General features: G+C 41.4%; 1 protein-coding gene across 1 annotated transcript in view; it reads left to right on the forward strand.

The window, feature by feature from the left end:
• Positions 1 to 11,333, forward strand: part of ARHGEF38 (Rho guanine nucleotide exchange factor 38) — a 52,773-nt gene extending 41,440 nt beyond the window's left edge. The window contains exons 9-14 of the mRNA XM_044429397.1: positions 831 to 953; positions 2,292 to 2,612; positions 4,029 to 4,169; positions 7,533 to 7,731; positions 8,744 to 9,012; positions 11,148 to 11,333. Coding sequence (XP_044285332.1) covers positions 831 to 953; positions 2,292 to 2,612; positions 4,029 to 4,169; positions 7,533 to 7,731; positions 8,744 to 9,012; positions 11,148 to 11,333 — 1,239 coding nt within the window. The remainder of the gene's footprint in view (positions 1 to 830; positions 954 to 2,291; positions 2,613 to 4,028; positions 4,170 to 7,532; positions 7,732 to 8,743; positions 9,013 to 11,147) is intronic.
• The last annotated feature ends 3,554 nt before the right edge of the window (positions 11,334 to 14,887 follow it).

The following is a 14,887-nucleotide window of genomic DNA, read 5'->3' on the forward strand; positions in this document are numbered from 1 at the left end:
CTACCTGGCAAGGAGCTTGTTTCTGGGAGCAGATTTGAAAATGAAGGGCTGGAGAGCACAGCAAAGTGGGTTTGTTTAGTATGCTGGGGCTCAGACCCCACTTTGGAACGGACTACTTGTCCTTTGGCATTAGCCACACCTCCCATGGCAGCCATTTTGTGGGCCATTCAGGACAGTTTTGCAAACTACCAGATATGTACCATGGGCCCAAAGTGGTTGAAACCCCTGCCCTATTTGGAATCTGAAAGGGTACAGCCCAGTTCACTTCATTCTAGCCCAATTTTGGGGGCTACCCAGCTCCGGGCTGACTCTCCCATTCACCTTTTGAAAAGAAAAGTTGTCGTGAGAACAGCTGCTCACAAATCAGGGGCCATGCATGGAACATGCAGAACTTGGGACGGGGCTAGCCAAGAAAGGCAATATTTCAGCACAAGTCCCAGACATCTCCCTTATACGAATAGGGCTTCTGTTCACATAATAGACCAGATAGGCTATTGCCCAGTACATTGCCCAGTACATTGACTCCATAAAGGAAACCACAGCCTCAGATTTAGAATACCTAAGCAGGGGAGTCACGGATAGGGCCTTTTGGAGGCTTTCATTCCTAGGGTTGCCATAAGTCAGAGCTGACCTGATGGCACAGAACAAAAATGAAGCACAAGCACACAGAGCACTGTATGAGAAAGGAAACGATTTAGCAGCTTGTTCTAGTCAAACCCCTTATATGTTTCTCTAAGTACTATTGCACAAATGGCAGACCTTTTGGGGGTTTAGGGAAGGAAACAGATGTGTGCTTAACATTATTGTCTTGCCTATTTCGTACTTTTCAGGATTCTGTGCTTCTGGCTGCAAAAAGCACAGCTGAACTTCAAGGTCTTCTACATGAGAGAGAAGATGAGGAAACTGGCTCTTCAAACATGTTGCTCAGTGCTGAAAATCCCAATGAAGGATTTGTAAGTTCTTTAAATAAAGACAGATTTCAAAGGAGAGTTTGAAGATGCTAAGGTTCATTATGCATTGCTAAAGTTCTGCAACAAATTTAGCCTGGGGAAAATAATTGGCTTTTTTAGCCCAATTACTCAGAGTCCTGATTGTACTGCATATCAAAAATCCTATGCTCCATACCAGAAGGAAGAAAGCAGTAGTTCTGGAAGACTATGACTGAGAGCCAGAGTGGTAGAATATGTAGAGTGCTGGATTTAGAACTAGGAAGACTTTAGTTAATCTTTCTCCCTGGCCATCAAGCTTGATGGCAGCCTTGGACCAGTCAAGTTTTTCAGCCTATACTATCCCACAAGATTGAAGTAAGATCATGAGAAGGAAGGTGTATACCATTCCGTGATTTTCTGGGAGAAGAACAGGATAAAAATGTGGCATCCTTGCAGATCTCACCATATTTTCAAAAAACTTGGTTGGAAAACTTGAATGGTCACCAATAATGTTTTAGCTGCACACAATGTCAGATGCAGAATTTCCCCAAGTTAAATCTCTTTAATGTACATTTCCAGAAATGACTTATCCTAGCTAGGCAATAAGGCCCAAGTGAAGCAGACTGTTCAATGGCACTCTTTGGACCAGTTTACACATGTGTGGGTGGTTAAAAACCCATCCTGCCAGGCACAGGATGTTGTTCTGTGTGAACCCAGCAAGGGTGGCTTAAAGTACATAGGAAGACCTGGGCTCTGTCTCTTCCAGGTCATACTAAGCAAAGCAGAAGTTGCATCAGCACAGGAACTGCCAGGAACTGGAGTAACCTCCCAGGAAGAGCTGTTGTCCTAGCAAAGGATTGTAGTCAATTGAGGTCTTACGATAGTTGGCAGGGCCTGAACTTTCAGTGGCTCCATCCTTGCTGATTGTAGATCTTAAAGAGCTAGTGTCTGCTAGGGACAGGAGAAGTTGCAGTGGTGTCATTCTTAGAGTCAGATGAAGGGAAATCCAAATTCTCTGGCCAGGCAAGTATCAAAGGCTGTATTGAAGGCACTCCTTGGAGTAGGGTATCCAGTGACCTATCTGAATCACAGTTCTCCTTGGAGTAAGGTGGAGCGTCAGAGCCAGAGGACCAAGAATTACCAAGCAGCTTTTCTGCAACCCTTTTAAAACTTTATTTGACTCCAGTCAGGTGTACCGTGGGCAGTTCCTGCATTGGATCTGAGCTACATTCTGTGATCCATTCTTAGCTTCCCACACACGTAATCATGGTACAGGTAATACCAGTTTCAATGAAAACATGCAAACGTGCAAATTATTCCTTGTTCTGGCTTTCCCTCTACCTTCCCCTTGTACACATCTAGGCAAAGCAGGTAGACAAGATGGCCCTGACCCCACTGTCAGCATTACAGGCCCTGTTCATAGGCCCTCAGAAGCTTATTCAGAAACGGTATGACAAACTGCTGGACTACAACAGCTACCACCAAAAGACCACGGGTGATGAGATGGATCTGGCCAAAAGAGAATACGAGGCTCTGAACGCACAGCTTGTGGAGGAGCTCCAGAGGTTCAACAGGGCAGCAAAGAAGATAATAACCAATTGCCTGTGCTGCTTCATCACTCTCTTGAGGGATATGATGGCATCAGCACTGAGGTCCTTTCCTAGTGGAGAATCCCTCCTACCTGTGAGTAGCCTGAAGGTACTTTCATGCTGAATCCTTGATGATTAAAGCTCTTAGGCACTATCACAGGCAAACCCATGAATGTTTTAAAAGACATCAACCAATAAGAATGACCACCAGTAAATTCAACATAATCTTTGCTTCAGTAACCTGACATCCTGCTTCTTGTTAAAATGAGTTGGAGAACTGCTAGTCCCTGGAGAGTCCCTGCCAGTCCCAGGCAAGCTTAGGCTCCCTCTTTTCCATTATAGGGAAATGACTGGAGACCATACAGTCCCATCTGGCAGGTCACCATGATATGGATGAAATTCCACAATATTTTATAGAACATCACTTGCTTTGTGGATCCATGGAACTCTCTGGCAATGTCCTTGCCCTAAGATTTCAGTATTGCTGGTCAATCATTTATTATTTATTAGTTTTATAACTCGTCTTTTTTCCTCTTGAAAGGAGCCCAAGGCAGCTCACATGAACTTCTTTATCTCTGTTTCATCCTCACAACAACCTTGTGAGGAAGCTTAGGCTTCAAGTCAGTGACCAGACCAAGATCATGTAGTGACCTTCAAAGCCAAGTGGAGATTAGAACCTGAATCTCCTGAGACTCAGTCTGGTGACTTAGTCACTGATTCTCTTGGTCACTGATTCTCTGTTAACACGTTAGTCTTCCAACCAACTTGAGCCTCAAGCCATATTGCGTTTTAAAGTTAAGCAATAATGTTTTAAATGATGTCTGGAAATGGATCAGCACTCATTGAAACTGCTTTGGAACTGGCAAGAGGTTTTACATTCAGTCAGTTTCAGGCAACTATCTAGTAGCGGTATTTTGATCTATTAATGTTTTGAAGAAGTCTTCAAGACCAGAGCATAAATCACCATAGCTAGGCTATCTCTGTCTAGGGTTAATCCTATATTAAGAGGTTGATTTTTTTTAACTGTTTCTTGGGAGTGAGCCCCAATAAACTTTCACACACAGGCAGAACTGGGCTGCCTGTATTCTTAAATTATAGTGTGATTGGAAGGTTTCCACTGCCATGCTGTCCCTGACAATGGCACAGCTCTTAGCATGTTCGTTCTTTCTTGTCGTAAAGCTCTGCCAACGTGTGGACAGTGCTCTCTAGTGGCATTCATTTTAAACTGACTCAGCTTCCTGCCTACCTAGATGGATGTTTTTCCTTCAGATCTTTGATTCAACATTTGTTGCTAGGTAATAAGTCATTTTAATATGTGTATGTTTAAATAAATTAATATATGCAATTGAACAATGTTCAAACTCAGCTCTGATCTCCCTGCACACACACCTAGGCGGGCTGGCAAGGGAAACCTCATCTCAGTGCTATGACCTTTGCAAAGGAGAGGAAAACAGTCACACACATTGGTTTGTAACTAAAAATTTAATCTTGGACTCTGATGTCTTCACAGCTGTCTCCTCCAAGTATCTGTGAAGTTCAGTGCCAAGTCCTTGAAGAGGTACAGAATCTGAATTTTGTCAAAGAAAACAACAGCATCAATTTTATCGAGAGAAAGCTGAGTTTTGAAAAAAAGAAACCCGCCCCTCCCCAGGTTTGTAAAATACCTTTGACAGTTAAAAGTCAATATTTGGAAATGTCATTTTTGCTGTTAACTAGCTACAGGTTACCAACCTATAAATTCGGTCCAGAGAAATCTAGACAGCTTTCTCTTCCCATGCGCTCCAACTCAATTTAGCCATGCACTTTAAGACTGCAATCCTACTGTGCATGATAAGCGGAACTGCCTTAACGTTCTCTGTGTTGTTTCTATATTTAGGCACTATATTTAGGCCTTTGGCATATGGATAAATATGCCATAGATGTGAAATTGACAGTCAGTTGTTTGGAAAAGAAAAAAAATCCTGTTTTGTAAAATTTGGGGTCTTATCCTCAGACCGTCCAATGGAACTGAGTCCTTGAAATTAGTGGACCTTCTATAGTGGTTAGGAATTAGGGATTTCATTTTGTATAGCTGACAGAGTGAAGGGAGTTGTTCCTTAGAAAAGCTCTTCTGGACAGTCAAACTATTCCAGGGCTTCTTGTTTGCAGTGAATTACGGGTTAGTGTGCAATGATTGGACATGGGTGGCTCACAGGGTTAAACCGCTGAGCCACTGGGCTGTTGATCGGAAGGTCAGCAGTTTGAACCTGTGTGATGGGATAAGCTTCCACTGCATTGTCCCAGCTCTTGCCTACCTAGCAACGTGAAAGCATGCAAATATGAGTAGATAAATAGGTACCACCTCAGTGGGAAAGGTAGCAGCACTTTGTATGCTTTGGTGTTTAGTCATGCCAGCCACATGACCACGGAAGCATCTTCAGACAACACGGACTCTTCGAGATGAGCACTGGCCCCAGAATCAGTCACAACTAGCCTGCATGTGTGGGGGAACCTTTACCTTTTTATGCAGTGATAGTCCTAGTTAAAATGAATGGGGCATGCAGCTAAGCTAAACACATTTGTTTCAACATATCTACTCTGATTAGAACTAACACAGGATACTACCCAGCTACTGTGATCCTAAACAAGTTTACTCCAAAATAAGTTCCATTGATTTTACTTAGTTCCTCGTAATGCAATATTATATAGGTATAATTTCACTTAAAAATAATAGCAACTTACTGAATTTGGGGACATGGGAGGGTCTATCTAAGCTGACTATTAGCCAACACAGCTCTGTGGAACCTCCATTTGCAGGAGTATTATGCCTTGGGATGTCAGTTGCTGGATGAAATGGGGCGAGGGTGCTATTTCCCTTTGTACCCTGCTTGCAGAGTTCCTGGAGGCGTCTGGCTGGTTACTGTGAGAATCCGAATGTTGTACTAAGCAAGCTTTTCCCAAACTGTTGCCTTCTAGAGAATTTGTGCTTCAGTTCAGTTCAGTTCAGTTCAGTTCAGTTCTCCTGAGCTCCAGTCAACATGGCCAAAGGCCAAGAATGCTGGAAGGTATGGTCCAAAGCATCTGGAGGGCGCCAAGCTGGAGAAACCTGAACCAAATCAGCATTTGGTCTGACCCAGCAGGCTTCTTATCATAGGCTCATGTGATCACACACAGCCTGATCTTAAACATATTTTCTTAGAAGCAACCACCACAGAGTTCAGTGAGGCTTAAGATCAAAGTGGATATGACACAGAGACCCTTATTCAGAGTGCGATGCTGAGCTAGGGAAGGCAAAAGTAACACAGGTACCTGTATGTTTTCATCCCTGGGACAAATATCAGCTGGATGGGAAGTAAGTATTGTTAATCCAAAAGAGGCACCAGGAGAAGTGGTTAATCCCTCTGTCTCCAACACCATCATTCCCTTCCCAGCTATTACTGTTTTGAAAAATGCATGAGATCCTGTTCACAAATCTCCCATATCCCATCTAGTCTAGCCCTTAGCCCCAGGCCAATCGTGGCTTGAGGCTAATAGGACTATGTGCTTACAGACTTCCAAAAATGAGCAACTCCCCCTACATTTGTCTCCAAAATGCATCTTGGTCATTCACTCCACAGCCCAACTGTATAATTGTTGTCAGCTTGCCCTCATATTGCTAATATGCAAAGTGCAGGTATATTTTTCCACTAAACATCTGTGCAGCACTTTCTAATCTTCCAGTGCATTTTTAATTACATAGGAAGCCTTTAAATGTCTTTCACGGTGATAGCACATAATTTTTTAAAATGCTCAGATTTAGACATGTCTGATGCACAATGCAGCCTTCAAGAGACACAGCAGTGTAGAATCCCTGCTTGTCCCATTTCTGTAACTTTTCATATATAAAATAGCATAATCCATAGATTACTGGTTTCTCATGTCTGGCCTTGTGATGTGGGTTGTTCCATATACCCGTCATTTTGGAGGATGACTTCAAACTGCTTTCTGTTAATTGATGCTGGGAAGGATAAGTGCATTAAGATCGGAGCAGTGGAAAATTTTCCTTTACATGACTATTTATAGGAGACTAATCTTTCAGTCTCCAAGTGAAAGGGGCAATCCCAGGTGCATTGGAGCTTCCACAATGTACAGTAGTCCCTGAGCAGTTTGGTTTGTGTACCGCTCAACCTTGGTGATGCAGCAGGATAATCCATTCTGACAATACACTCAAGGGCTATCTGTGCAAAAGAGCTTGCTCAGTTGAGTGCTTTACTTACACGAGCAGTAGTAAAGTTACAGTTTGAAATTCATGTGAAATCATGACTCCTCTTGCATGAATAAAGCAATTATCATGCAAGCAATTTCTGTTAGTCAGTGCAACCAATGTCCAAGCTAGATATGATGCTAAATGCACCTGTGCATTTCATATGCACAGTTTTAAAAATGGCATGTGTGTAATGATTGTGATAATTATTGGGATCACAGGGGAAAGCAAGTGGTTAAACTCATCCCGTGCATGTGCAAGTCACTGATGGTAAATTTCTTCCCATTGCAAATATTGGCTTCAAAGGACCTATTTTTGAAAGGATCACTGTAAAGAAGGAAAGGGTTACATTCCCCACCAACACCTGCAGCAATTCCAGTAATTATCAGCCTCCAACTCAGCCATTTTAATTTTCATTTTAAAGAAAGATGTGTGATAAATATGAAGATTAATTTAATGTCATCTCTAGTTTAGCCCTGGCTTTGTGTTGTATGTACTGATCATGGGCTGGCCAGATTTCTCTAATTAAACTTGTTAGCATATTGTACATTGTTGTTTGAGTATGGGAATCATGGTTTGTTTTGTGGGGACAGGGCAGTAATGCTTAGATAATCCAACCGTTCTCCATGGTTTATTTGAGGTTTGCTGCCATCTCAAACAAGCCACTCTGTCTGGTTTTGGATGACATGACAAGCTGCCCAGCAAGGACATCTAGCCAGTTCATGTGATGGGGATAAGCTGTGATGTTGCAATTGGAAGTCCATCTCCAAGAACTTTTTGTTTGGTTTTCAGCCTGAATTTCCAAGGCAAACAGAAAGTCACAGGTCAATGATACTGGCTACTTACAGTGTGGATTTGCTGTACCAAGCCAAACGCAAATGCAATGCCACTCAGGAGTTTGATATTGATCTCTATGAAGGAGAAGTGGTGGCTGTCGTGGAACAAAAGGATCCTTTTGGAAGTACCAGCAGATGGCTTGTTGACACTGGAGGTAAGTCCTTGACACGGTCAATGTAACATCAATTGTACTTTGGTTGCACCTTAGTTTTTCATCTTGTTTTTAGAGTTTGGGGCAATGGATCACCTGCATGTTGTTGTTGTTGTGAGCTGTCAAGTCCTCTCTGAGTTATGGCAACTCAATGAATGAGTTGCCCTCCAAAATGTCCTGTCCTTTGCAGCTTTGCTCAGCTCTTGTAAACATCACCTGCATGCTTCCTGAGAAATAAATATTGTAGACAGCTTGAATCTTGATACCGATATATTTAGAGGAGTTGTTGGCAGGGACTCTATGGTAAATCTAGTTCACATTTTAATGGTATATTGTAGGGGTAATTCCTCAGGCCTGTGGGCCAATCCAGCCCTCTGGAGTTCCTCAGTTGGCCTCATCCTATTTGTCCTACTGGCTGATCATGTAGTGATTTCCTGGGTTTCATGCAGATTTTCCCCATTCTAAAAGGCTGGAATGACTTTCCTATGGCATTGATTATTTAAAAGGCTTAAACAGCATCCTCAGGGAAAAAATTCTCAAGGTGTCTTACAGCAGGAATGAAAACATAATAATTAAAATAGCTAAAAACTATTGACAATAAATATCATGATTTCATAACATGCTTAACTGAATAGCGCATCTTATGCTGACAATTTCTTGAGAACAGAGAAAAGGTTTTACCTGGCGTGGAAAAGATGAAAGTGTGGCCCTAGGAGGACCTCACTGACTTAATGCAATTTTAGTCAGAAAAAAATCCTACAACTTTTAACCTACCATGCATGACATAACCTTGAATTACTACTAGTGAAGAAACAAGGAATTCCCAGTGTGGGGGAACACAGGTTTTGCTCTGTTTATATCATTTTCATAAGTTATCCAATTTAGACTGTCCTTTTGAGTTGCAGGAGTCTGGTTTTTAATTTACAGGAAATAGAAGTTTTTATCATGAGCTGGTGGAGCAAAAAAAAAAAAAGTCTTAATTCTTCTCATTTGTTTTTCCCTGCCCCATGTCTAGTTTCAAAAGGCTACGTTTATTCCTCCTTCCTGAAACCCTACAATCCATCAAAGGCACAAAAGGATGCTGCGGAAGCCACGGGGAATTTTTGCAATGATGATTTTGATAACATCAGCCTTTTTGTCTCCTCGCGGCAACTGGAGGACAGCTGCACAAAACCTGCAGGGCACAAGAGGAGTAGCAGCGGCTCTTCCTATAACAGCCTGTGTGAAAAAACATCGATTAATGGGACAGAAGTGGATAGCGTTTATGAAACAGATGACCAGCACGTATGTGGAATATTTTTTTGTCCTGGGAAGGCTGGGGAAGGAGTTGTACAAGCATCAGCCACTGTCTTGCACCGGTCACCATCCTTCAGACCTTTTGCCCTTCTTCTTGCCGCAGAGCTTGATCACCTCCCTTGTCCAAGCACATATGCAGTGACCAGGACTAAGAGCATCAGCTTCCATTTGATATGTGTGCTCCATATGAACAGGCGGGACCCAGAGAAATGAAAAGAGGGAGGGAGTAAAAGGGTAACCAAACTGGCAGTAGAGTTAATGATAAGGCTTGTTCAGAATATCCTGGTTAAGCTGTTCCCTCACCTCCAAATCAGGCAGCAAATCTGCTTTTGATTAGAGGAAGACTGTAGCCCAGAGTGCTCAACCTCCTTCAGCCAAAGGAACAAATTCAATTTCAAAGAAGGTCTTAGGCCCAGAGGCAGCCTAAAAAGTTCCTGCGATGATGCCAAAAAGCAGGGGGAATTCATCTGTTTGGCTGAGCTTTATGTTCTAAGGACAATATAAACTGTTTTCAAGAACATGGTTTGAGAAATGTAGTGGCATTAAGCTCCTCAGTCCACCCACACCTGACAGTCCCCATTCAGTCCATCCCTGGCTTCAGGCCCAGAAAATCTTGGATCCAGATTCTAGTAGAGGTTGCCGCCATGGACAAAAAGGACGGTGTCAAAATATCTTAAAGCTAGTTTAGTTTCCTACATGTAGCTAATCTTTAGCAGCTGGGCATTTAAATGTTTAGACTGGGGAAGAAACAATGCAAAACCTGGGAAATAGCCAAACAATCAGTATATGGGGGAAGGGGATGGAGTCATCTGATTGGGATCCCAGTGTCATGTCCTACCTGGAGGAGGATTCCTCAGATGACGAAAGTCAGGGCAGTGATCCCCAGCCACAACCCCTGTATCTGACTTGGCTGGGCCTTGCTGCCCTGGTGTTCTTTATCTGAGGAATCCTTCTCCAGGTAGGACATGACCCCCAGGTAGGCTGGTTTTGGTTAGAGGGCTCGAGTTGCAACATCCTTGCAGCCGCCATATGCAACGTCTTCTCTTTGTGGTTCCCCCCTCTCTCCCAGCATCTGACTTCATGATGTTTTTCCTCACCACCACCATTTTAGTTCAGCTTGAACTAGTCAGGCCCCTTTGGCAGCTATCATGTGACTAGCAATGCTCTCTGTGGGAATTATTTTCTGCGGATGCCTACAATTTTTCAGATTTCCAAATGTGCCCACTCCAAAATAAGTACGGAATACTTATACTGAATGTAGCAGAGCCAAGTAGCTCCTGGGAAACTGGCACACTGAATGAGCCGGTCAATGTGTTAAGCAGCTTTGTTAAATCTAGAGGTCCTATGTGGAGCTGCCAGTGTGTGGAAATATTTCTTGGTGGCTTTGCCATAATGGAACATAACAGGCAGATTGATTCTATGCTGCAGGAGATTTGGTGAGACAGTATTGCTCCTAGAAAAGCTTTACGGAAGAAATGCAGTTTAGAGGATCAAAGAGAGGATGTTACTTGCCATATTGTGGGATGGTGGATTGTGGCCAGAAAAATAAAGACCATTAATTGGCATACTTCTTTTGCTGACATTCAGCTTATAACCAATGGATTGCATTGTGTTTTACCAGTGAATTTAATTCTGTTTTGCATTTGAGTAGGATCTGAAACATTCCTCTGAAAGTGAGTTTAATGGAGCTGCTTCCTAATACCTGATTTGGTTGCCTCTTGTTGTAAAATATTAATCTGGTTGTGGCAAACAGAAAATCAATAAACAGTCATAGGTCACAATTCTATGCATGTTTAAAGAGAAAATGTTTTATACCTCCCAGCTGGTAGTTATAGGGGATGGATCTCTCATTGATCCTCAAAGCTTTTGCAGGAACATCATTGCGTCATCAACACCATATTCTAGAAGTTATAACTCCCAGCTGGGAGTTGTGGGACTTTTTCTGTACAAAGATGCATAGGATTGCACCCTTTGTTATTGCTTGACCAGTTTCTCTGTGTTGATATTGATTTTTCTTTCAAAATTCTGTTTGGAATAGAAAAGAAGCACCCACTTGGGCACACACTACATTCTGGCAAGGTGATAGGATTCAAAAAGCATTTTCTGCTGTTTCCTTTCCCCAGACATTCTATGCAGTTCATGCATTTCAAGCAAGGAGTCAGCAGGAACTCAGTCTTCAAGAATATCAGCGAGTTCGGATCCTTCGTTTTTCTGATTTGAGTGGCAACAAGGAATGGTGGCTGGCTGAAGCAAAGGGGCAGAAAGGATATGTTCCAGCTAATTACCTTGGGAAGATGACGTATGCATGAAACATCAGGAAGCTCTAAAATATCAGAGCCAGAAGACTTTGCTTTGGTCAACAGAGCCATGAATACTCTTGTAATTCCAAAAGTACATTGTGATAAATCAGGAGATTTGAAACTGGAAACTGAAGATATTGGGAAGATTTTTAAAGAAGACAATTAAGTTCTTGTGAAGACATTTAAAAGAAAACACAGTATCCAGTGTAAATCCCATGCAGAGTAGAATCACTAAAATGAATGAGACTTAAGTTAGTTCTAACATGCCCTGTTACACTGGATCTACTCTACCCAGAACGAGCATTGGATACTATTTGTTACCTTGAAATGCTTGCATTTTCTTTATCCCTATATCCCTTTTGACATGTTGGCCCAGCAGGGATCACCTTGAGTGCATGGAGGACATCTGTGTCACAGTTAGGTTGTAGCAGGTTGCTGTTCTAGGATATCAGAGTATTAATTCATCTATGAAGTTCCCTGGATGATCTTTGCAATTTAGTGAGATTGATCTAGATATGGGTAAATGGAGCTCAGCTTATGCACTTGGGCTTTACTGGATCTTTCTCCCAAAGAAATAGCCAGTAAAGGCTTCCCTGCATCACCCCAAAATTTGCTGCTGTGGGTTGATGCATCCTCAGAATAGTATGGCATGGGTTATTGGAACAGGATGAGCTGCCTTGCTCAAATACAAGCTCGTGTCTTCATCCAAGGTGTGACTCCCAGCCTGACTTTGCAGAGCTGTCTAGTAGCCTCCAAAGTTAAAATCGAACAAGAGGCAGTTATAGTGGGGTGGGTGCAGAGAGACATGTCTGGGATCTTTTGCACTGACTTTATTCTGTGATTCACCACAAATGCTTATTGCGTTCAACACCCGTTGTTCTTGATGGAGAGTTAATTAGGACAGTGATCTTATGCCCACTTACCTGGGAGAAATGATCATTGAACTCCCAGTGTGACTAACTTATGCTTAGACATGTATGTGATTTTGCTGCAAGGTGTCAGCCCTCAAATCATTGATGTGGGCATAATTTTAATGGCCCCAACCCTCTGGTTTTTCAAAGGCACACCACTTGCGCACACCATAAATCATGGAATACAAAATTGAAAAATTATCAAAGGAAGAAGTAAAGCGCACCTTAAAAGTCCCTCTGATCATTTCAAACATTTTTGTAAAACAATCAAAAAACGCATAATTCATTAAAAGAGTTTACTCCTAATGCATTAAGAACTAGCAAACCAGAAGGCACCAGTACAGAATGAAGGACAGTTTGCAAATAATCACTAGAATCAGTTTCATGAGGCAAAGAGCAAGTTCAGGCAAAGAATTCATCCCAATTACTTCAAGAGCAGCATTTGTGATTGGAAGGCATAGATGGGACCCATGCATTCTGAACTAAAGCCTTATTAATTGGGCTCTTTCACTCACCTCCCCCACCTGTCATGCCGAGGTGTATCATACATAGCTTGCATTTCAGCTTTTGCCATTTCTGTGACAAACAAAATTCTTCTGCTGTTTTGGTAAATGTCACAATGGCCTTGTAAATCACATTACTTGTCTTTCAAATTCAGTAATGAGGTAAAATGAAATATGCTTTTGGTGATGCCCAGTTTTCTTTCACCTTAAATGGAATTAATGCAACTTAAAGGATTCATGCAGAAAATTAGCTCATCCCATCTGTTGTGCTTTCCCATGTTTATATAAGCAGTTTGTAACAAAGAAAAATTCAGTTTCTTAAAAGGATGTCCTACCTTGCACCACCCCAATGTTTTGGACATGTTTTGCATTAAACTGGATCCTTCCTCCTGCTCTAGCTGAATTGTGTGCAAAGGGCTGAATGCACACATGAATGAAGCTTTGTCATATTAGAACACAAAAGTTCAGAAAAATAATTCGGACAAGGAGGATACATTGTTCAATGGCATTTATTACTTTATTATGTGTGAGAGAGCTGCTTATGAAGGATTTGTATACCAGATGGCAAAAAACGAATGAGTTTAGCTAGGCTGCTAGTAATTTTCAGAATCTCAGTGTTCAGGTGTCTAAATATTGTAATATTTAAAGTATCTGATTCTCAGCACCCTAACCATGTTTAAAGTGCTTAGAGGAAACTGGCAACAAGATCCATGAACTAGGGAAGACAACTTTACTTTTTCTGTGTCTTTGAACTAAGGAGGAATGGATAATAGATTTCTTCAAACTAAACATTTTAAGCTACCTAAATAAATATTTAACACTTGGTTGCCAACTATCAACACAACAGAAACTAGAAACAGTTCTTCATATGTTTTCAGTATTTATTCTTAAGATGGGTTTTCATTAATCATACCAGAAAGTAAAACTAATTGAACACATTTTTTATACACTAATGAAGCAAAGAAACGGTTATCCAGACAGCATATTTTGTAGAAGTTTTTGTCAATCTAGAAGTTGATGAGAAGGGAAAATTCAGCATGGTGGTTTTTTTTTTTTTTTTGTTTTGTTTTGTTTTTGGGTATTGTAGCAGGTTATGAAGTCTGGGAAAACCCTAATGAAATTCCACTGTGTAATCAAATGTCATTCTAGTCATCTTAGCGTATGGATCTGGTGACCTTAAGTAATAACAACCTCTCAATAAGTAGAAGAGATTCCAGGTCAGTATCCTACTCAGCACAAGTGGTAATGTAAATTATGTCATGCTAGAGGTCATTTGTGCTGGTGCAACATAATTTACACTAGTTCTGGTGCCAAACAGGATGCAACCCGTATTTTAGAGGAATGAAATGCAAATTAATTGAACAAGTGGGAGTCCAGAGGAGCAATACCTATGTAACACCAATTCCGAGGAAAAGAGCCTTTGTAGCAGTTTCTCACATTATTAACTATGCAATAATTTCAAATAAGCAGATTGTTATCAAAAGATTGCCATGAGGATTCATATCTGCCTTTGGTAAACCAGTGTATATACACTTTTTTATTCAGACGGCACATGAAAAAAACTAGGCCCATTGGTAGGTCTACTTATTTCTTCCAAATTTTCCTTCCACCTGTGTGTGATCTCTTCTAATCCTAAATAATGTCTTTGCATTCAAGATGATTCATCAGAACACAAGTAAAAGGCTTTGTTCCTTCCAGCGTAAATATTGCTGGAACAGAGCTGTATGATTTAAAGGTTTATTATTGTGAATTATAACTACAGCAATGTTGGTGACTCAGAGGTAATATTTGCTCTTAAATTACTTAATAAAGATATATTTTTGCAAATATTTATGTCATCCAAATAATGTCCTATAATTATCCTAGTTGAACATTGCTCTGATCGTGTATCTTGACATCTGTCATCATAATCAAGATAAAACAGGTTTTCAGACCTTATGATATCACCAACAATTCTAATGCCAAGAACTGAAATTAAAGGAAGTCTTAAGAAAGCAATTCTATGGGGGTGGGGGCGGGTCCCACACTTGCAGTGGGCATAGAACAAACCATGTTGGTTGCTTCTCTGAGGTCTGAGAAGGAGTATTAGGGGCCCAGGAGGATACATTGTTATAATATAATGTATATTTTTGGCAACTCAGCCTACTCT

The sequence above is a fragment of the Varanus komodoensis genome, unplaced genomic scaffold (genome assembly GCF_004798865.1).
Source record: "Varanus komodoensis strain SLA01 unplaced genomic scaffold, ASM479886v1 scaffold2, whole genome shotgun sequence".
Lineage (NCBI taxonomy): Eukaryota > Metazoa > Chordata > Lepidosauria > Squamata > Varanidae > Varanus > Varanus komodoensis.